Source organism: Rhinatrema bivittatum, chromosome 4, assembly GCF_901001135.1.
Source record: "Rhinatrema bivittatum chromosome 4, aRhiBiv1.1, whole genome shotgun sequence".
Classification (NCBI taxonomy): domain Eukaryota; kingdom Metazoa; phylum Chordata; class Amphibia; order Gymnophiona; family Rhinatrematidae; genus Rhinatrema; species Rhinatrema bivittatum.
The window spans coordinates 63,286,838-63,311,121 of NC_042618.1; the positions used below are offsets into that span (position 1 = coordinate 63,286,838).

The 24,284-nt window shown below is 43.4% G+C and overlaps 1 protein-coding gene across 6 annotated transcripts in view; it reads left to right on the forward strand.

The window, feature by feature from the left end:
- ARMH4 (armadillo like helical domain containing 4) overlaps positions 1-24,284 on the forward strand; it is a 257,111-nt gene that overhangs the window by 75,893 nt on the left and 156,934 nt on the right. For 4 of the 6 annotated variants that reach the window (XM_029598229.1, XM_029598231.1, XM_029598228.1 and 1 more), the window contains one exon: positions 1,936-2,196. The exons of 1 other annotated variant lie outside the window; for it this stretch is intronic. In XM_029598229.1, coding sequence (XP_029454089.1) covers positions 1,936-2,196 — 261 coding nt within the window. Of the gene's footprint in view, positions 1-1,935; positions 2,197-16,914; positions 17,408-24,284 lie in introns of those variants that run through there. One more of the 6 variants, XM_029598232.1, reaches the window with a different exon arrangement.

A 24,284-nucleotide genomic window follows, 5' to 3' on the forward strand; every position in this document is an offset into this window, starting at 1 on the left:
GTTATTTAATATATGTCTATATATGTTTTTAAGTTATTATGATTTAAAATTATGTATTTATATGTAAGTCACTTTTCATGTACTATTTATTCATGTTAATATACTTGTTTTTAATTTTAAATTATTGTAGCCCCTGAGGCAGCTCATTCAAATGAGCGAAACCCGGCCAGAGTCAGGCTTCTATCGCTCTAACCACTAGGCCATTCTTCCACACCAACTCTGTTGATGAAGGTGGTGAGGATGATGCTGAGATGGCAGTCTTTAATCTTCTAGCCTTATTGTCCCAGGAGCCCCTGCAGGGATGGGAGAAATTCCACACAGATGACCTGCAATGGAAGTAACAGAACCAAGGTCTCGGTGCACAAAAGTGACACCTACTGACCAGACTCGGGGTGCACATGTACCTTGTTCCGGAGAGAGCCATTGTCTGTGACCTCTGTGACCACTGCAATAGCTGGTCTAAGGAAGATTATAAAATAGGGGAAGAACCTTGGGTAGTCATGAAAGGAAGTGCCATCATGCTGAGAGAAGCCAGTTCTGACTGAGCAGGAAGTACAAAGGAGAAGGAGGAGGAAACTGTTGGGCCAAAAACAAGAAACCCCTTCCCTCCGCCCTGCAAAGAGTAGGTGGCTGAGGAGAGGGGAGGGCTCAGGATATGTCTGGGGCCATTCTTGGAAAACAAGCCACCTGGGGTCTGAGAGTGGTGCTCTCTGATTTTAAGAGTAGATTCATGAAAATATTATTATTCCCTCTTTATTCCTCAAGTTTTATTTTCATGCCAAATTTAGCTTATTCATAGTGGTGGTTTAACAAAATGGAGGTGAATTTTCAAAGAGTTTAGTGGGGAGTTAGACTTCTAAATTGACACTTTTGAAAATTTACTAAGGCTGAGTCCCTAGATTTAGGGCCCTAAGAAGTAAGTGGCTGGGGAGGGTGTGTGTGTGGGTGGATTTAGAGTGGGGAGAAAAGCTCGTTGCTTAGCATTGGTTTTCAGCATTACGCACCTAACTTGGGGCCCTATTTACTAAGCTGCACTAATGCGGTTCCGTGTGGCAGGCAGCGGATGTCCCGTGATAGAATGCGTTGGCACAGCAAACGTGGAAACAATGCACAGGACTTGCAAGCTCAGCCTGTTTTCTCCCTGGCCCTGAAATCCAGAGCAATGCAGGTAGGCAACTGAACTGCTATTGCCTTGCAAATGAGGAGTGCAGAGTATGAAAAATCTTCACTGCCCCTGGAAGGCTTAGCTGTATCTAACATGTATGCCAATGCTCCCAGCACTGGGAATTTAAAAGGGCTGCAATTCCCCATTCATAAAACCCTGAAGATTTAATGCCCCCCTCTCTGATTAAGTCCTGCCTCCTGGTAAACAAAAATATTGTAGCAGAATGCATTATTAATAATACTCTAAAGTGAATTTAATGTGATATTGGCAGCTGATCCGTGCTTACGATCTCACTTTTAAAACCTAGCTATCACTCTCGGATGCTGTCTTATATGGAGACCGTTTACAACCATTTTATTTCCTGCCTTTATTTATTAAGCTGCCTACCCTCCTTTGGAATTACAATTAATTTTGCAATCAGCCTCCATTAGAAGCCTTTTAGAGGAGTGCTTTCGCTGTCATTGATGATGAGTAGTACTTGGTTGACATAATCATTCAATTGTAAAGGCGTTGGAGGCTGTTCTAATACCAAGGGGGCCTAGCCTTTCGATAGATCAGACTCTAAATGTAGAAAGTGGAAAGGGAGCACTGCGGTAGCCTTGCAAAATTAACATGATCTAAAAGAAAGCCAGCATTGCCCAAGGAAACTTCCAGCGTTAAACATTTGTTGGCCTTGGGTCTAAATCTGCCAGGTTAGCTGCCAGGCAGAAGTTTTCCAGACAGTGCTACATCTGCCTTGATGCACTGTTGTCTGCTTTATTCCTTCCCAGAGGGAGATGAGGAAGACGAAGAAGAGGATGATGATGATGATGAGGAGGAGGATGAGGAAGATGATGAAGAGGAGGAGGAGGATAAAGACACCGACTCCACAGATGAAAGTGTGGAGGGTGACGCTGAGCTGCCAGCGTTTACTCTCCCAGGCCTGCAGTCCCAGGACCCCTTGGGGGATGGGCGAAATCCCACACAACTGGAGGGTCTGGGCTATCGAGTTCCAGATGTCCTGGAATGGGAGCAACAGAACCAAGGTCTCGGTAAGAGAACGTTTTTCTCACTTATACAGCGCTGTGTGATCTGCTTCATGAGTGGAAAATGCGACCGAGTCATGTTACTTCTTTTTCTTCTTGCATTGTTCAGTGCATGCTGACTGCATTAAACACAGAACAGAATTGTTTACTTATTTTTTTTTTTTCCAAGTTTCCAAAGTTAAGCTGCAGGGCCGGTGCCCTCGGTGAATCTTTACCCTTGCACACCTGGCTGGGCCCCCAGCTTTCCGCCTGGCAGCAGTTCCAGCCCGGCACTCCCTTCTACCACTGCGGCTTTGCGAAAGCTCTCCCTCCTTTGGCAGCGGGTGGCTCCTACACAGCATCACCCCTCTTTCTCCCCAACTCTCTTCCCAGCATCTGTTCTTCTGCCTCCTTGCCACCCTTCCTCTGCATCGGTCTTTCCTGCCTTCTTCTCTGTTATCTGCCCTCCACCCGATTCCCCAGCATCCAACCTTTCTCTGCCCCTGGGGCCTCTGTTCCCTCCCTCAGGGCACCGGAGTCAGGGGAGCCTTTGCTGCTGCTGCTCCTCGTTGCTCCGCTCATGAGCGATGAGGACTTCCTGCTGCTGCTGATCTTGTGATGGCCCGCAAGTTTTGGAACTGCTGCAGCCACTGGCAGATCCCCCATCAGCTACTCCGCTCGGCCAGCGGCCGCTCCCGCAGCTCTTCCACAGGCAGCTCCTGCGCAGTAATTGTGCCGCTCTTCGTGACTGCCTAATTCACAGCATGGTAGAGCCAGCCCCGTTAAAATGCTATTTGGTTAACCTTTTAGCTTCAAGTGTATAGAAACTGTGATATTTAATCTGTGTCTCAGTCTAATTACCGTGGTGGCTGCTCTGCAGATTTTAGAGGGATAGATAAGATTTCGCATGTTACATTACTCTGGGCGAGCGAACTGAATATCCCACATGCTGGCCTATCTCTTACGCAACATAAAAAAGGTGTTGCATGTTGACTGTCTCCACATGTTCAGCTATTTATGCGACTCAGGAATTTTGCAGAATAGAGGTGAATGTGTTAAAAAGAAAAATGTTTGTTCCGGCCTTGACTTAGAGATTTAGTTAAGTAGTCTAACTCTGAAGGATCATAGCTGGAAAAAGTGCCAGTTTTCCCCTTGAGTCTCTAGGGTTTGTGACCCGACTCTGGCAAGGTTGCAGTGCTCTCTGGGGAAGGGGGTGGGAGAGGGGAGGACGGCTGCATGGTTGAAATGTGCGATGGCCTGAAGCACCACAGCAGGAGAGGAGCACCGTAGTGCATGGGTGTATTGAAAGAGAAGTACCATAGAAAGTCGAACAGCCACATCCATCTTAGCCTGCCCGTGCCTTTGACCCTGGAGCACAACAGGCGGGTCGGCGGCCGGCCTGCAACCTTGAAGCGCTGCGGTGCGTATGTGCGCTGGGGACCAGAGTGCACCAGGGTGGTGACTTGGAAAGGGGAGAGGAGAGGTATGATAGGAACTGAAAGCATGAAAGGGGATGGGGGGAGTGATGCGATTGGAAAGAGAGGTGGGACGAGGTGAGGTGAAATGGGATGGGGGAAGGTGGAAAGAGGTGGGAGAGTCAAGGATGGGGAACAAGAAGTGCATGTGGGAGGGAAGAGGCAATAAGGAATGTAACAAAGGAAAGAGAGGGCAGATTATGGCATGAGAAAGGGACAAAGAGATTCCAAAGTAAAGATAACGGGAACCGAAACTTGAGAGAGAACAAAGTATAGTGCAGGAGAGAGAGCTCTCTACAAAAAGTGGGAGACGGTAAGAGATATCGAGAAATGGGCAAAATTAGAAAGTAAACCACTGAAAACTGAATAAAATACAAACAAAGAGCGATGGATAGAGATCAGGAATAATGCAAGAAAGATGTAAAGGAAAGGCGATCTCTGAGACCACGGAGATCGAGATGTCGTGTAGAAGAAAAAGAAATGCAGACAAGCTTGAGAATGTCTTTCTTTAAAAAAAAAAAAAAAAAATATCAAACCTCTAGGGGAGGGATGGGGCCGGGGACGGGATTTGCCAGACTGCAGGGAAAGGTTTTTTTTTAGTGTGTGGATCCCTTGTGTTGCTTTCAGGAGTGCTTTTAATTAAGAAATCTGAGTTTTCGTTTACCATTGAAAGCATACTTTAGCTTGATGAATTTGAATAACGGGAAAGAGGATTTTGTCTGTCCTTAAGATTCATTAATGCCACGCAGTTGTGCTACTGTACAGAATCTTAATTTATTACAAAGTAACATAGTAAATGATGGCAGATAAAGACCAAAATAGCCCATCCAGTCTGCCCAGCTGAGATTCTTCCTCTTTGGGTAGATACATCATATAAATTCCCATCATATAAATTCACCAACTCCTCCCTCCCCCCCCCATTTCTTTTAGATGACCTCGCAACCCTTTCCCTACCACCACTCTCCATCTCTGTCCCAAACGTGCCCAAAATCTGTTGCAGTGATGGTCTCCGCCACCTTTGCTGATAGGCCATTTCAGGCCTTGCCAACTTCAACTTCCCTTCTTCAAGACCAATATTTAAGCCAACACCCAGACTCCCTTCTATGCATTATTTCCCAAGTTTTGTAATAATCTGCACAGTTACCAAGGTCATTGTAAAAAATCCAGCCTCCCCATTCTCACTGAAGTTTGGGTTTTAATCATGGTTCATCCAAGCAGGTCATCCCAGCCCTCTTTGAAGCCTGATGTTGTTATACCTCTGCTTTTTAGGGCTGTAACCTCCGTTCCGTGCAAGTTACCCCATTGCTTTCTTAGAGGCCTGATACAATCTCACTACTGCTTTTTAGGGTTGTAACCACCACTCCCAGGTTTGTGTAGGGTAAGGGTTATAATTCTCTGGTGATTTTGATCAGGGTAGTATTTTATTTTTGTACCAACAGATCTTGAGATATTTCAGCATCAATGACTTTTGTAATATTCACGGCAAGAATATAGTGCAAGACAAAGAGAGCAAACTTTCCATAAAAACTAATTTTCTGTATAGTTCAAACAGAGAACATGGGAATTGACCTCTCATTCTCTTCGTTGTGGTGATCCAAAATTCTGCTGAGCCTCTCAAAACTATGGTCTCCTATTTCAGCTCTCTGATAGGTTCCCTCCATCATGTGCTCCCGGTGGAGCTCTAGGATAGGCTGCCTTCATTGTGTCCTCTCGCTGCCCTTAATTGTAACTCTGACTCTCACTCATTGAGTGAGAGTTACAACTAAGGGCAGCTGGATAAAGTCCACAAACTACAGAGGAAATAAATGTTGATTAACAAGATGTTCTTCATTCGTGGGGTATATGGTGGTATTTTTGGGCTGTACACTTACGGGGTGAAGGGATCCCAAGTTTTCTGACTCAACAACTGATCAAATTAAAGTGCCTCCAACAATATTTAATTCTGTTTAATATTATTATACTGACTTTTTCAAAACTGTATTTGAAAACAGCCAGTATGCAAATGAAAATTTGATTTACAGTATCCTTTTGAAGTTCAACCATTTTTTTCTCTGGAATAATGACTTTGCTCATTTAGTTGTAGTTCTCAAAACATGAACAGTGCAGACTTGTGAGTTTACATTATTTAATTCAACTTTTTGCAGCCTTGAATCTTTCAGCAGACACATTTCATTATTGCTGTCTCAGAGCCTAGCTAAGTAATTGATATCTCAGAGCCCTTTTGCATGTAAGTGTTTTCCGTTTACTGGAATATCCTCAGTTCCCAGATGCTTAACCTTCCTCCTTGGGCCTTTTTTTAAAAGTCAGACACCAGTTCTGAAAGTCTCGGTCTGCAAAATCTCTTTTATCCTGCAGGGGGCAGAGTGAGCTCATTCCTGGCCTATCCTTTTTCTACTTTTGGCTGGAAATCTAAAGCACTTCTTTAAAAGAAGAAGAAAAAAAAAGAGACCACAAAGAGTGGACAGACATTTTCTAATGAACTTTATACAAACTTGACCAAGCTGAACTAAAAAACCCCCCAGAAAAAAGCATCATCATCATCATCATTCTTCCCAATATTAATTTACCTTGACTCTATTGCTTCCTCATATTCTGTTTTTTATGCTGTAATACATCTATTTCATGTACACTTAGCAATTTTATTTCATTTTTTTTAGAGTAAAAGATGTGTGCCTTATCTGATCATTATTCCCCCCATTTCCTTATTCCCTGGGGGCCACTTATTAGTTATCCAGTAGTAATTCTGCTTTATCAGGGTGACACCTGCATGGGGCCAGCACAGCAAGATTTGAATTTGCTTGGATTCATGATGGTGGGAGTCAAGAAGAGGTAGAGGAGCTTTCAAAAACTTGAAACACTGAGATGTCTTCCAGAATAAGATATATACGAGGAAGCAAGAACTCTGTGTCTTTGCTTTCATAGCTGGCTGTGTTTGCTGAAGTGGTTTTGCTAGAAGCACCGCTGTAAATGCATAATTAGGCTTCATCTGGAACATGATCAGATGAGGAGTAAAAAGAGACTGCACAAAATCTCCCCTTCTGCTAAGGTTATTTAAGAATGTGTGCGTGCCTTTTCTCCATGATGGACTTGGGTAGTTGGCTCTGTTAGGCACTGATGGCACTGTCACCCCCACCCCCAGTGCCCACACTCGCACCTCTCTGCACAGGAGGGGAGGGCCTGGATTAGGCAGCAAATCAGCTTTGCTTTGCCTTGTTCTGTCTGCTCCCGCCTCATCTCCTCCCCTCCTGTTCCCCCTCATCGCCTCTCCTCCTGGTGCCTGACAGGGGATGTGCTGGAGCAGGAAGCAGAGGGCCCTGATAGGATACTAATTATGATCCCCTAATGCAGCAGTGTACAGTTCCAGGATGCACTAGTTAAACTAATTTTCCTGATTCTATTTTCTGGTCATTTGGCTAACCCATAAGTTAAATGCGCTAATCTAGAAATGTGGGACTATCACAAACTCAAATAATTGTAAAGCCCCTTTCCCTGGGGAATTCTAGTGTCACCTTCCCACTTCTGAGGAGCCCTGGATCGCTCCCACAGGGCAGAGAAAAAGGGAACAGCACTACTGGCTCCCATGGAAGGGGGCAGGAACTCCTGGAAGGTTACTGGGAGGGTTTCATAGTCACACCAAAATCAGTCCAAAAAGAATTCAGTTCACACAGGGGTGGGTTCCAAACCACACAGAAAAAATATACAAAATGTACCATAGTCAATTATCACAGAAGAAGAAAAGCTTCAAATGCTCAGGCCAAAAACAAGATAAAATGTCTCCTCTTTCACCTTCCTTTCTTTCTGTCTCTGTTGTCCATGTCTCCCTTGTCTAGCTGATGCTTTTTGTTTTTTTTGTATATTTGCGGGGGAGGGAGAGGACTTGAGGGAGTCCACTGACTTGTCACTTGTCTTTGAGGGAGAAGCCCCAGGGAAGGAGGTTGTCCCCTACTTTTGTGACTGGACAGGGGTTGAGACTCGGGCCCCACAAAAACGACCATCGTGGACAGGCATTTAAATGCCAGCATTGCTCAGTGGCCAGACTAGCCACAGCAATGATCCTGAAAAGCGTGCCAGCACCTTGCAACCCATCCGTTTCCATAACAGTGCGAAACCTCCGTGCTGTGTACCTTGTGAGATGTGGAGCAATGCTTGAAAAGTCTCTGTGATGTGTCACTGCTTTATGGGAGACCTACTTGTAGTATGCCTGTAAGAATGAGTGCAAAAAATGTACATTATCTGTGTTGTGTTTTGGCAAAGAGAAGTGAGGCCAAACATATTTATCTCTAAGGGTCTATGTGGACAGTTATACAGGGTCATCTTCTGTCCATGGCCTTCATTTTTTCAGGTCCTCTGTTTTTAGGAATCTAAGCCCTCTCAAGCACATGCTTAGTTTAGGTTTATCTTGCCATTTAACTTGCCCTTGCTAAGTATTGTGCCCATGTTAATATGTTAACACCAAGACCTAGCAGGTATTAAAGAGTGTCCAGTTAGCTCTTGCGAAACAGTATGCAAGGTGGGCATGCCATGTTTTTAGCGTGAGCGGCATAATCCCTCATTTGTGCTTTCCGTTGCTTCATTTGCACAGATTGTTCTTTATATATTGCTTACTCTTTTTACTTTGCACAAGGGGACCTTAATGTGCATGCTAAAGTTTATTGCATAGGCCTCTTAATATGCAAATCTATGCACATGTTCTGGAGAACTGAAACCAGAACTTTCTAACTCTTGCCACAGACGTTTACCCCTGAGCTGGTGATGAAAACTGGGAGCTGTGCTTATGGGTGCTCCCTGAGTCACTGTATGTACTGTACAGCTTCTGTGGGGGTGAAGGAGGGGAGGGTCTCATAGAAGACAGAGGTACTTTGTCTCCTGTGCAGTTAGTTCATTTGCTCTGTGCAAAGTCAGAACTCGGCTGCATTGCAAGAAGGACGGACAGAAACATAGAAGATGTCAGCAGCTGTCGGAAACTTTCCTAGCTCGGTGGAGCTGAACCCAAGCTGCCACCGCTGGCCCAGGACCCGGAAGAGAGTCAGGATGGAGGCTTTACTGTCACCGAGCCAGAAAAGTACGTTTAACTGAGAGATACCGTTGGAAGAGAAATAAGGTTAGGTGGGTAGAGATGTACATTAGGCTTTTAAACAAAATGAAAAAATGCAATGAAACACCTGCAAAAATCAGGAGGTTTTTGGTTGACTTTCATTTCATAAATTCAGCAACAACAACAACAAAAAAAACCCTGAGAGCTGCCAAAGAGGCAAAATCGATTTACCTTGGTCCTTCCTCATGAGCCCCCTCCACCCCAGACCCCTTTCTGGGGTCTGCAAAGAAGATAGTGGTAGAAGTAGTCATTGCTGACTTACTGGGGTCCCCTAAGGCTGGCCAGCAGCATTTCCAAACAGGAATCTGGTGGGGCTAGAGGACTGGGGATTACTCCTACCCCTTCCAACTTTGCAGACCCCCGAAAGGTGAGGCTGGTGGGAGAGATGTAGGAGCAACTTCCTTTTCTTTTCTTATTCAGTTTATCTTTAATGTTTGTTTTGGTTCAGTAAATTCAACAAAGCGAAATAAACATAGAGGAGGCAATTTTCAAAAGCATTTATGTGCGTAAAATAGCTTTTGAAAATTGCTACTTTTACGCATGTAACTCCTTTGCAAATTCACTCCACAGGGCTGAATTTTCAAAAGGTTTTCCGCGCGTGCATAGGCTTTTGAAAATTGCTACAACATATGCTACTTTTATACACATAACTCTTTTGCAAATTCACTCTTAAATGAACTGAAATATGAATAAGGTGCACTCACAGGGTAATCTGAACTATTTTCTCTATGAACTATATCATCACAACCAATAAGAGAAAAGTGCAAAGCTTTATTATCACAATTATCAAGACATTTTTAGAAATGTGTCCATACAAATTAAAATCACACATACACTCATTCACACCTTAAAACATCACAGAATACACATAAGTGCCAGTATATTAGACTCTGTTGAGCCTATATAAACATACAATATCCTTTTAGATGTAACTCAAATTCCCTGTGGGATTTTCCACTTACAATCTATATATTTCTAACTTACTCCTCCATTATCCAGTTTTTATAAACAAACTCTATCACTTCAACACATTACAAAATGTATGTTAGTAGTAACACTGGTCTTCCTGAGTGACCAGTGTTACTACTAACATACATTTTGTAATGTGTTGAAGTGATAGAGTTTGTTTATAAAAACTGGATAATGGAGGAGTAAGTTAGAAATATATAGATTGTAAGTGGAAAATCCCACAGGGAATTTGAGTTACATCTAAAAGGATATTGTATGTTTATATAGGCTCAACAGAGTCTAATATACTGGCACTTATGTGTATTCTGTGATGTTTTAAGGTGTGAATGAGTGTATGTGTGATTTTAATTTGTATGGACACATTTCTAAAAATGTCTTGATAATTGTGATAATAAAGCTTTGCACTTTTCTCTTATTGGTTGTGCTGAAATATGAATAGACAGAAACACCTGAAACTAAAAAATGAAACAAAATTCACCATGAAGATTCCTTTGTGTCTGTCCCAAGCCTACTTGAATTCTGCCACCTGAAGTCTATTCCAAGTGTCCACTACTCTCTCAGTGAAAAAGTATTCTCTTGCATTTCTTATTTATTTATTTATTTATTTATTTATTTAACGTTTCTTTTATACCGATGACCGTTCGCACATCGCATCGGTTTACAGTGAACAAAAAACCATTGGGTGGAGCCCTTACAAATAACAGATAACATAGTAAACTAGGCAACATATAAATAATATTTGGGAGGAGCCCTTACAAGAAATACAAACATCAATGAGTAAATGCTATGGGGATATGCTATGGGATTGAACTATAACAGAAACTATATACAAGTTAGTGCACAGTACCAAATCAGCAGGCAAAAAGGCGTTCATACCAGGATATCAGAAAAACATCAGAAAAACATTTGTAGGGGGAAATTATGTGATAGGGGGTGAGATGGAGTAGGCTTGCTGGAAGAGCCAGGTTTTAAGTTTCTTTTTGAAGGCGGGGGTATGGGTCTCAATGCGAATATCATGTGGCAGTGAGTTCCATATAGTTGGGCCGGCAAGGGAAAAAGCTCTGTTCATGGTGGAGGAGAGTTTAAAAGGTTTGATGGATTGGGCATGGAGTGTTCCTTGGAGTGCTGGGCGGGTGGGTCTCTTGGAGGTACGGGGTAGGAGGGGGGGGTTAATCCAGTTGAGGTTGGAGTTTACTAGACTCTTGTGTATGATCGAGAGAGTTTTATAAATAATTCATGACTGTATAGGGAGCCAGTGTAATTCAATAAGTGTGGGGGTGATATGATCACTTTTCTTTGTGTTTGACAAGATCCGAGCGGCGGCATTTTGTAGGAGTTGGAGAGGTCTAGTGTGTATTGCAGGAATGCCGAGTAAGAGCGCATTACAATAGTCAATCTTCGATAAAATAATAGCTTGGAGGACAGTGCGGAAGTCATTGAGATGTAGTAGGGGTCTGAGTTTCTTTATTGTTTGAAGTTTAAAGTAGCAGTCCTTTAAGATGGATTTGATGAATGGTTTGAATGAGAGGTGATTATCAATGATAACTCCTAGGTTGCGAGTGTGTGATGGGAAGTTGGTAGCAGAGTAGGCAGGAGGGATGTCTGGGAGCGATTGCTTATTGGATATGATTAAGAGCTCAGTTTTGTTTGAATTAAGAGCTAGATGCATGTCTTTTAGGAGTTGGTTGATAGAGGAAAGACAGGATTCCCAGCTGTGTAGAGCGGTTTGGATGGTGTCCGAAAAAGGGAAGATGATTTATACATCATCGGCATAAATAAAATGTTTTGAACTTTCCCTCCCTTCACCTTGAACGTCTCAATCTATGGAAAATTCTACCTTCTGATCCTTTTTAAAGCCTGCTAAATATTAGCATGTTTGAAGCTTATGATTCCTTTCTGCTAGAGAATGCGTCTTAAGCTCCTTAAGACTCTCTGTGTGTGATATACAGAGCAGTCCATGCACCATTTTGGCAGCCCCCCTTTGAATTGTCTCCACCTAATTAATGTCCTTCCTGTAGATACGGTCTCCAGCACTGGACACAGTTCTCATGGAGGGCTCTTACCAGAATCCTGTAGAGAGGTAACATCAGGGTCAGATTTAAGATTATGGCATCCATAGGCAGAGGATTGGGGATGAGGTGTTTGACACCTGGAAATCAAAAAGCAGTACAGGGATTCCTGGTTTTTGGGTGCCTTCAGAATTTGGCACCCTAGGCACTTGTCTATATGTTTCCTATGCCTAAATCTGGCCCTGGGTAATATCACTTCCTTCTTTCTACTAGTGAGGCTTCTCTTTAAGCAGATTTTCCAACTACTGCATCGCATTGTCTGGCTCCCTTGAGGTAAGAAGAGCTGGATATTTCAGATACCAACATCATAGGACAACTTCTTCCTACTATGACATCTCCTCCGGAAAGAATCGGCCTGAGCCTTGTGTTCCTTTTGTGTGTTCCATTTTTGAAGGGAAAGTCAATCTAAAGCTTTCCTGAGTATGCTGGAGGCTTTGTAAAAAGAACGCCTGTATATTGGACTTGTTGTTTTATTGATTTCACTACATTCCAAAACCTACTATTAATGGCAAACGTTTACTCATGAAATGACTGTGTACCATAGGTGACAAAGAAAGATTTTTATTTTTTTTTATTTAACAGTTTTATATACCGAAGTTCTGGTAACAAAGTTCTTTCACCTACCTGCTTTTAAAGCTTTATTTTTACCTAAATGTTTTCCCAGGTGACGCTTTTTATAAATCTCGGTGAAGGCCACCTACTTTGCTATCTAGATTATTGTAACCCGAATCATCAGTGACTTCTGGAGATTAGGAGGTTGTCAGGGAGGTAGTAACTGTTTCCTGAGGGATTAGTTAGTAACTAATGAGCAGTCATTGATCACTCTTTTGATAGTGGTGTTTAGTGGCTTGAAAAGATAGCTTAGTTCTACAAATAGAACTTAGTGCTCTTTGTTAAGTTTTTATTTCTGTTGCGGCTCAAATGTCAAAATGAGGCATTGCTGATTCTAGATGCGCATTAAATATCTTCTTCAAAAAGGATACCTACTTAGGAGCTATGGCACCATGCACGGTCTTGGGTTGGCTAGAGAAAAGACTCAGGCAGGACTCTGGCTGTTCTCTCATAAACTGCTTTATTAATGACAAGAAAACAAAACAGAAGCATCTCTACTTACCTTCGCAGTTCACAAACTAAAAGCAGCAATCTAACTCACAGTTCAGCAGTATTAGCCTTCCCTAGGCTTCTTTCTCTTCCCTGGGGCCCTCTGGGCCTAGCTTCTTGTTCCCTTCTAAGAACACCCTCAGAGTGGAACTCCCTACCTGTCTGTGGCCTAAGATGGACCGGGTTAAATGCCTGGCCCTGGGTTTTTAAGGAGGGCCTTACAAACACTCCATTACATTACCTTCTCCTCAGCTTGACCTCATCAGGTCAAGCATCTACCATTACCCGGGTTAACTCCAGGGAAAATAAATCCTCCTTCCTATATTCTTTTCCTACCGCAAACTGGAGCTGCCTATTTCTCTTTACTGCGGATGGTAAGGTTGGCATGGGATCCTCTAGGCCACAGGGTGCCTTTCTCTCCTCAGTCTGTAAACATCTCTGGCCCAACTCAAGGGAACTATTTTTGAGTGGGGTTTGCTTAAGTTTTCTAAGATTACCCTACCCTACCCTACCCTATTTGGGGAAGCAGCAAAGGGTTCTTGGAATACCCCCAGTTTCCTCTGATACATATCACCATGTAAAGTTAAAACAGTAAAGTCCCTGGAAGTCTTTAGACATTGAGATCACTCAGATTTTCTCAGATACTGCCTCCATGGTTTGGGTGTCTTTGACTCCATGTGGTATACTTTTGCAACATCCCATGGAGAGGCTTCTGGAGGAGATGTTTCTATGCGGTCTGGGCTGGCTTGGCTGGCTGTGAGCTGGCCCCACAGAGTCTCAAACTGAGGCTAATCTTGTCCCAGAACAACAGGGTATGGAAGCTCAGGAAGTATGCTCCGCTGAGGTCATCAGTAAGACCTGACTGGTTGGGTGCTGTTGCTGGTCGCCATATATGCAGTGAGTGTTGCCTTCTTTCTGTAATCAGTATGCCCACTCTGGGCTAGCTGCTTCCGGATAGGAGACCCTACATACACTGAATCTACCAAAGCTAGAGTAGGGATCTCATCTGGCTCAACTGGGATCACATAGTCCTTAAGTCCCAAACTAGGAATATCCATGAAGTTACAGCTATGAAACTTTGCTAAACTGTGCCCCCTTTCTCAAAAATGCACTCCCAGTCTTTATCTTCAAGCCAGGGACAGTCCTTGACAATGTGCTCTTTCACCCCACAATAGGTACCCGCCTGCGGGGCCTGTTCCCCTTTTACTTCCAGATTCTTTGTCCTCTTCCTTAGCATAAGTTTCAACGCTCTTCCTTATGTCCCTGCCCAGCACAACGTGAGCAAAAGGGGAAAACAGTAATCTTGCTACTTGTTCATGCAAGTACCTCCGGTCCTCTTCCTCCCTTCCAGGCCAGTGGTCTTCCTCCTTTTGGAGGTTTTCCTTTTCTAGTGGGTACTTTAATCTTCAGTGGTGGCTGTGTTACCAGGCTGTCCTCCGTAGGTTCGCCTGTTTCATGGTGACAGTCTTTGGCCAAATAGCCTCTCTTTGCGCAATTGAAACAAGCTGGGGAGATATATGTTAAATTTGTCTACCGCCTTCCTGAAACATAGTCCAACCCAAGGCAGATCACAAAACATAAAAATACAGTATTTTTCACTCCATAAGACGCACCTAGGATTCAGAGGGGGAAAATAAAAAAAAAAAAATGGTGTGCTAAACCGGCTCTGTTCCCAGGTGTCTGTGCATCTTATGGAGCAAATTAGGGGTGTGCATACAATTTTTTTTGTCCCTGTTTTGTTTTCGGGTCTGAGGAGGGCAATTTCGGTCCACTCCCCAGATCAGAAAACTTTTATCGTTCTCTTTTGTGGAAAAAACATAAAAAACAAAACCCCTCTCCAGCCCTTCAAATTTAATTAACTACAACCCCCCACCCTCCTGACGCCCCCAAGACTTGCCAAAAGTCCCTGGTGGTTCAGCGGGGGCCCCGGGAGAGATCTCCTGCTCTTGGGCTGTCGGCTGCCAGTAATCAAAATAGCGCCGGAGGCCCTTTGCCCTTACTATGTGACAGGGGCTACCGGTGCCATTGGTCGACCCCGTCACATGGTAGGAGTAATGGACAGCCGGCGCCATCTTGCTCCTACCATGTGACAGGGGTCGACTAATGGCACCGGTAGCCCCTGTCACATAGTAAGGGCAAAGGGCCACCGGCGCCATTTTGATTACTGGCAGCCGATGGCCTGAGTGCAGGAGATTGCTCCAGGACCCCCGCTGGACCACCAGGGACTTTTGGCAAGTCTTGGGGGGGGGGGGGGGTGTCAGGAGAGTGGGGGGTTGTAGTTAATTATTATTTTTTATTCGCTCCATAAGATGCACAGACATTTCCCCCCCACTTTTGGGGAAAAAAAGTGCGTCTTATGGAGCAAAAAATACGGTACAATAAATAGCAATACGTATATGTATGTCTATCCAGAGCTCAAAAGGGATGTTTCAGCACTGTTCAGCACTGTCGTCTGGACAGCTCCTGTGACCAATGCCTGCGATCAGTCACAGGAGCTGTCCAGGCACGATTTAAATGTGCCTTTTAAATCTTTTGAAACCTGCTAAAATGTAAAGAACAATTTTTGTGAAACTACTTTCTTCAAACGATCAGTGAGTGGGGTCCCTCTTTGCTTTTGCCTTTTAAAGGAAATGAGGTTCTGTGTAAGGACACAAAACATTCAAGCCCTGTAAAGTAGCCAGATGGCAAGCCAGACACATTGCCAGATTTGTGTGCTAAGATATATTATAGTCCTGCATGCCATGTTGGAGAGAGGCCAGCATAGCTGACTTACAGGTCTTCTGTGTTGAAATGGCACTAACGGACTTCCATATGGCTTCCCCTTCACATTATAAGTGGATTCTGGGATTTGTTTTTTTCCTATGAGACTTTCCACGGAACAGATTTTTGTAACAATATTAAGTATAGGCACCACAAAACATTATAAGATAGAATTAGATTTAATTTCCTTTTTCTGCAAGATGTGAAAAAAGAATGCAGATTTTTAGCACTCATTGATAACTAAATTGAAAAAAAAGCTTAATACTTGTGTCTGATTTTGATTCATCTCCCCAAGCTTACAGCAGTTTCTCAGACATGAGGAGGCTTTGGCATTAATAAGAGAAGGATGAAAGCATCAGTCTGGGAGTTCTCCTAACTCCTACTGACAAGAGCAGCCAAGAGCAGAGCTGGATAATGCTGGTCCTCGTGACATACAAGCAAGTCTCATTTTTTTTTTTCAGGATGTTCATAAAAAGTATTTGTCAGATGTATTTCTAATTGGGGCTGGCTCAGTGGATCTGGGTTTAGTTCCCAGCTGGCTGGGGGCTGGGGAAGCCGTGGAGGTGGTGTTCACAGTGCCTGGGGAGGGAGTCCCGGCCGTTGTACAACAGTGACACCGAGTGTTTGGCTTTGGAGCCTATCAGGTAGATTTTAAAGCATTGCTCACGCAAAAATGGCCCCAGACAAAGTATGTGGGCGGCGCGTGAGCAATGCGAATTTTAAGAAGCCGGGAAGTACACACTTCAAGAATAAGGAGGCAAAGACTTACGTGTGTAACCCCCAATTTTGCAAGGCTGACCATGACAACGTGCGCCACGTTACCTGCATAACTTTACTTCTGGTCCTGATGACACGCAAGTTTGGAGATTTTGGGCCAGAGGGATCCTGAACACCGGGGAGGGGAGGGGGGAGAGAGAGAGAGAGAGACAATCTGATTATATATCTCCCACTGTAAGAAGGGAACTTTCAACCCATATGAAAGAGTGGGTTTTGGGGGGAGTGGTGTAACATTGGTCTGCCTAGGGTGCAAGGGTCTGTAGACCCTTGAAACACTGCCCCTCCCAAAATCTACTTTGAGTTGAAAGTGACCCTCTTACAGTGGGAGATTGTCTCTTTAAAAGTCTCCCTCTCTCAGCACTTGTGAGAATGCGTGCAAAGGCTCCAAAGCATGGTAGGGCTATTTTAAATATGCTTGCACGATATAATTTGAGCGTATTTTTGCTTGCGTGCCCAATCGCACACACGTTCCTTTTAAAATGTACTTGTATGGTTGCAGGATTCCAGAAGGAGACATGGTGCATATCTGACAACTGTCACTGTAATGATTGGGCTGGATGAGTTGGGGGAGGATCCAAAATACATGGGAGAAACCTTGGTTAGCTACAAATGAAGGCTCAGAGTGCCAGTTATGATTAAGCTGGAAGACCAAAGGAACAGAAGAAAAACGCCGGATCCCCAAAAATGATATATTTTCATGCCTTTTGTATAATAGTCCAACTCATTTGCATATTTTGGCTATTCTATAAACTAGAACTATTTGTGGCTATTGTGGTCTGGAGTTTCTTATCCATGGCTAGGAGGATAGTTTGCTCAGTATATTGTGGCTTCTTGGTGGGTGAAAAAAGCACTTGAAGAAAATTAGTTTTCTCAGTGAGCTCACAATAAGTCAGCCTTGATTATAGGGCCTGGATTATATATATGTGCTTCATTCAACAGTGCCCTCATATTTTGCTTGAAGAGTGCTGTAAATAAGCGAGGTTACTATTAATTTCACTTCACTCATTTCAAGTTGGTTGCTCTGTATTCATACATCAGAAGCTGAAAAATATCTAAAGAGTGATTATGTATATGAACCTTTAAATTAAATGAAATATGATGACTAGGTACATCCTAACTCATGCCTGGGCCTCCTCTTAATATTACTCAGTAAACATTATTGCCTTCTAGAGCTTCTTTTTCTTTCCAAGATTTATCAACATTTGGAAGGTTGCAGGGGGATGCATTGGAGTGACTTTAATTGGGGAGGAAGCAGTTCTGTGCTGCCAATTTTTTTCAAGGAGCTCATGCCAGCTCTGCTCCACTTGGAGAGACATTCTTTGTGATCATAAAATAATTTAGCAATGGATCCTGAGAGCCCCGGCAATTTCCTCCAGCACATCACTGTAATATGTCTGGTAAGACACACTGGAATTTGATGGCCATGCTTTGTCATATCAAAGTTTCAAAATCCTTTATCTACAGTATCTCAGCTAAAGTTACAGCCCCCTTAGGTCGTTGGCGACACACTGGGCTTTAGAGATAGACCGTGCTTCCACTTCATTGCATGCCGGAACTTGCAATTCAGCTTTTCTTAGAAGAATTAGAACACAAATCCCAGAATGTGGTGGCAATGGACATTGAAAAGAGCAGGACTGATTCAACCTTATCTGATTGTCCAGAACCTCTGGTAACACTAAACTGAGTGGATTTGTATTTTATAGGTGGTTTACCCAGGCTGCAGCATCTTTAGACCACTTCCGTGACTGAAGATGAAATTGTTTAGGTCTTAAGCACCCTTTTCTAAAACTATCAATTAATATTTTATCAATAAACCCCTCTTGGAGATGTTTTTCAGCTACTGAAAGACTGATGTATTTTAGTTTAGGTGATAGATGCAATGGGGCAGATTTTAGTACCTACGCGTGGGTGTAGATTTGTGCGCGCAACCCGGCACGCACAAATCTACGCTCGATTTATAACATGCGCGCGCAGTCACACGCATGTTATAAAATCCGGGGTCAGTGTGCGCGGGCCGAGCCCTAGGGGGAGCCCCGATGGCTTTCCCTGTTCCCTCCGAGGCCGCTCCGAAATCGGAGCGGCCTCGGAGGGAACTTTCCTTCCTACCCCCCAACCTTTATTTTGGAAGTTGCGCCTGCCTCTGGGCAGGTGCAGACTGCTCGCGCCAGCCAAGTGCCGCCGCGCAATCCCCCAGCACATCGCTGGGCCTATGCAAAATAGGCTCGACGCGCGTAACCCCCCCTGGATTTAAGCACCTAGGGCTTTTAAAATCTGCCCCAATATTCTTATAATTACTTGCTTACAATTATTTGTATTGAGAAATAATTATTTATTGAAATAAGTATTTACTTAATTCTTGTATTTACAAATAATTATTTACTTATAAATTATTGACTTACAATTATTTACCCACAGTTATTTATAAGACTCTGATGTAATTTAGCTTAGGTGATAGATGCAATAATCTTGACATTTTAATCATCCGAGTTCTCTCCATTAGATGGAAGAGTAGATTACCCCCCACTGGAAAGGATCTGCCTTAATCTTGTTAAACAAGCCAAAACCAAAATAGACTGGAATTATAATAAGGAAGAAAGTAATTCATTGATGCAGGTGCAGGAAACAAGTATTTCTTTTAAATAAAACGGATTTAATGAGGCTGTGATTTTCATCATACTCCTGTTCAATTTGTAATCATTCCTTTTTTCAAACTGGCCTACCAGGTTCAATTGTCTGAATACAACATTAGAACAACTACATTATTCTGATTTCTATTGGAGGCCTGACTACGATCAAAATGCATCTTGGCACAGTGGCATACCTCTCACAAGACCTTCACTGCCAAGGTGATATCCTCAAAGCAAGACAATTGCATTTCAATAGCACCGCTCTCTTAAAAACCTCTTCTCTGCACTCTTTACCTTCATAGAGTTCAGTGATAACCCTCTCGTAAATATCATAAAACTCCAAACGTCTCACTAGGTTGAAAAGTATGTGCTGGTGATGTCAGAAATTTTCAGTACTACACTTACTACTACGATTGTTTCTATTGATGGCTTTACGATCAAGCCCAGTTCACTGATGGAAACAGGATACTGGGCTTGATGGACCTTTGGTCTGAATCCAGTATGGCAAGTCTTATGTTCTTTACCATGTTCTGTAGGCCAGCTGTGAGAAGCCTGGCTCTTCCCTAATTCAAGCTGCTCCAGCAATTAGTAGCATTTTTGTTTCATTCTACTCAGTGGCTAAATTCTGCCGAAAAAAGAAAGGGGCTGAGTGCCTCATTGTTCTAGAACAGCTGATTAGGGCCAGTTGTGATCTTCAGGTGGCACCGGCACTAATAGAAGGGAAAATCAGCATGGGGCCTGTGTGCCAGTGCATGCTCTCAGGCCTTGCGATGGCTTCATCCCCTTCTCCCACTTGGGCTTTCTGTTACCAAGGAAACTCATGTGAGGGGCAGGGCTGCTGAGTGCCCTATGAATTGATTTCCCTACTATTGCTGATGCTGGGCTTGGGACCAGCCAACCATGGTGAGGGGAGTGTGAAATTGGGGAATGATAGTAATAGAATTATCCTTTCCGCCTTATTCCCTTATGAGCTTTCTTTTTTAATCTAGTTGCCAGAAGCACACTGCCAGGGCATCCACCACAGGGGTGGCTTCAGAGCCATAAGTGTGCATTTAGTCCTAATTCCCTGTTTCTCTCTCCCCCTTCACTCTTTTTCCTAGTCCTCTTCCCTCCAGCCCCACCCCTATCCCAGATGGTAGGAGGAAAGCTGTATTCTTGCTGGCTTTTCATTCACTTCCTGCACGTACTTGTATTTCAGTCATTTTTCCAGCAGCTTCCCCTCTCATCCACTCCTAATTACTTCTTACTTCCTTTTTTTCTTTTCTTTTAATTTGATTTAAAAAATGCATTTCCAGCTAAGCCTAAAGCACTTTACAATAATATCATACAAATATAAAATAATTATCCATAAATAAAGAGTAAAACATCATAAAAACATACAAGAACAAATACCTAAATTTCATGCATTTACATATTTATGTATTTTAGGTATTAGTTACAGCCCAGCGTTGCTCCATGGATGCTTCTTAAATATTAAACTATAAAATGTAATGGAATGTTATTTGGATGAAAGGTGCTCTCTAAATCTATTATATAAGTATTACATATGTAACCCCTGGGCTAATAGTCCTGGACAGAGGTTCCAGAGGCCCATATCTCAAACACAGTCATTGATGCTGAACTGCCCTTAATGGTCTAATATGTTAATAGCCAGGATTCCCTTAGTGGGGAGAAGACTGTTCTATGTAAAGCCCCTTATCTCTGTTGGGCAGTTTATCGTTATATGTAAACCGGAGTGATTTGTAGTCTCTATAAGAACCTCGGTATATAAAAATTAAAAATAAATAAATAAATAAGACAACTCGTCTAGGCCCTCTGCATTGCAAGTAATTGTGTCACCAGGAAGCAATATGGAATATGGCAGAAATGAGTGCTGCCTTATCTATATAGTAGGAAACATTCTTGAAGCTGATATGATTTCCAACAATACTTTCACAGAAGCGACGTGCAATGATGAAATGATCTCTACAGCTGTACTTTTCATGGCAGGATGTTGGACTCAAGTATCTCAATAGATTTGTGACATCTGTAGGTTCTTTACTTTATTAATAGATGTAAAAAGCCAATTATCCAAATCCTTAAAATCAATTTCTTCTGCCCTTTCCATGGTAAGGGGCAGCTGTAAGCTTTCCTCCCATGAAATTGGTGAGTTAAGTGTCCAGCCAGTCACATTGTGTCTCCTACCTCTCCAGTAGTCTTCTTTCGCCTCTCTTTCTCCTCATAGTGTCAGAAAGCTACTACTTGTTGTACTCCACTTCTCCTAAGATCTTCAGTAGATGTGCATGAGCCCTTAGAAGGGTCCATTCAACCTCCTTTCTCCCCTCTCACCTTCTTTCCTCCGGATGGCTGTAAGTCCTTCCTTCTCAAGATGCAGATGATTCCAGCTTCCTTCGCAGTGAAAGGTTGACAAGCGGTATAGAAATCTGATCAATAAATAAAAATAAAACCGCTCCTTTTTAGATGTAAAAAACAAAATGGCTGAGCCCCTAGCTAATGGGAGCTCAGATAATACAAACTGAAAATCCTTTTAAAGAAAAAGAGGAAACCCCCCCCCCCCCCTGAGTCCAGGAGGGTGGAAAAAACTTCCAGTTCAATAAAGAAAAGGTGTCATTAAAAAAAATGGACGGCTCTCTGACTCCATATCCACCCCAGAGGCCGTTCTCCTTCAACACAATCAAAAGGGGGACAGCTAGAAGCATGCTGCCCCTGCAAGGGGAAACGAAAACCTTCCACGCAGTAAAATGGTGGTCAGAGGGCTGCATATCAGAGGGACTCACCATTCACCTTCTCCCACATGGGGGAGTTATCCACCCACACTATTACTATGTTTCCTCCCCACTTGAGAAATGCTTTAACCCCACAACCTGGCAGAGAACAAAAAGGGGCTCGACACCTATATGTCCATCTCCTTCCCTCTTGAAGAATTAACTCCATCAAATGACAATTGAGGGACCTAGACAGAAGGTAGGAAATAAATGGAATAAGTGTGTAGTACAGCATTGCACTTGCAAATCCTTAGGCAATAATCTCTCACACTAAATCCCTTCAAGGCGGACTACTGCCGGGTTTTGAAGAATATTGCAGAGACTGCTGTGATTGTGGTAGGAGGCTGGGATTTTGGAAATGACTCCCATTTATAAAATAACAGTCCTTTTTCATATTTATGTTTTGACTTTTAATGTTACGGCAGGCATAAAATTCCCATGCTGGCATCACTGCAGTTCCACATCCAGAGCTACCCTCCCTGAAGGGACATCAGAAGCCTGGCTTTGTCAGAGGCAGCAGGGATCAAACCTACAGCCCTGGGTGTTCAAGGCCAGGGGAATCCTGTAGTGGGACCACAGGGACTTGGGCTCATCAAGAATCCTGTCGAAAATAGCAAGTTAAGCAGGGAGACCTGCCTCTGGCAGCTCCCTATTGGACCAGCATTAAGTGTGTCCCAAACTGAGGGCTAGATATAAGGAGCCTTAGCCTGACACACCTATGCTGGGCCAACCATTCTCATAGAGTTTGCTCCATGATACCACTCTTTGCCTGGACTGTTTCCTGCTCTGTGCTGGGTTCCTGCCTCCTGCCTGTTTCCTGCCTCCACTTGGTAAGTCCTGACAGCTGCCTGCACCCAAGGACCCAACCTGCGAGGAACGACAGCTGCTTCAGGCAGAATACCCCCTGCTCTAGAGTGCCCAACCTCTCTGAGATTCACCCCTGCCCCTGCAAATAGGCCTAGCTGTAGTAGGGTAAATATTAAGATCGCAAAAAAGTGATAATACCATCAAACCAAAGCCCTTTTTTTTTAATATTAATGAAAGATACAATGGAAAAAATGTGAAAGAGTTGGAGTGAGGACAAAAAAGGGTGTGTGAAAACAAATAAACCCTGAATACAAAATACCTCCGTATGGGTAATCAGGAATGCAGCGTTGCTGGAATCGCCGTTTGTACGCGATGTCTATTTGCTAGTTAAGTTTCCCTGTCCATCTTACACCGCTGCTCGCTGCTCTGCATGGCAGTTGCTTCAGAGACTTTGCAGAGATTATTTTTAAAATATTTTTTGTGTGCGCCTGACTAATCTTTTCACTTTGGGGAAATGTCTTGTCACCAATTACGTTGTGTTCTATAAGTAAGTGGCAGGTTCATCTACCTTTACATCCCGCAGATCTGCTTTTAAATTGTTGAAGATCTTTTTTTGATCTCCTGCTCTGTCCCTCCCAATGCAGCCAGTGCGAAACACGGCCCCATGTCAGGGGGACCTACAATGTTATCACAATAATTTGCTCTACTGCTCCACTATGCAAGATATGTCTGCCTGATAATTACGTTGATTGAATAAAAGACCTTTACTACTTCAGTGCAGCTCCTGTGCCTGTAGATGTCGTATCTTCCCTGACACACCCTTGCTTTAGTGGATTCATCCTCTGGTGTGTTTTTGATCTCCACTTTTCTCTGTGGTTTACCTGTGGTAAGTGATCACAGGGCTCACAGTAACCTTCTTAAAAATAAAGTGCACACCAGCTGCCTCTTCATTTAGATCTTTTTCCAAAGAATAAAGTTGGACAGTAGCTTGCTTAAAATGGATTTCTGCAATTCATACCCATTTGTTTTTTTTTATCAACTGCTGGCCCCTCACTATCATTTTGGTCATTTTTCTGCCCCTGTCCCCACCTCCGAAAGATTTTGCCCTGGATGGCTGTCCCTCTGGTCCAGCCAAGGTTACGGCCCTGAATGAGAGACACCGAAGACTTGAGGTATAGCTCTTCCTTAAAATGTTAGCATCAGCAAGAGACAGTGTAAGGCAGAGTTTTTAGTACTATATCAGTAATGGAAAAAAAAGAGTCTTTGCAGGCAGTTTGTGGTAACTTTTAAGGGATGAACATAAGAACTATTCCATGGTGGTGGGGTCATATGGAAACCTTCAGTACCATGGGGGCACATCACTCCGAAGAAGGACCCTCATGCGAGCTTGCAGTCTGTTCTATATCAGCCTCATTTGGAAAAGGCTTATACTAGCGCAATGAAGTATATCACTCTCGGCCGAGAGTCCAGGAAAGAAGGATCGATGAGACGAACGTGCCGGAGCGCTGGGGATTCACAGTTCATTACTAGATTATGGAAAACTGAAATCAGGGCCTCAGACACGAAGGCTCGTTTCCAGAAGAGTCCTGGAAATGTACTCGAGCGTTTCAGTAGTACTGGCCCTGGCTTAGAGGTTTCAGGCTTCTGTGCTAATCTTTTTCTCTCCCCAA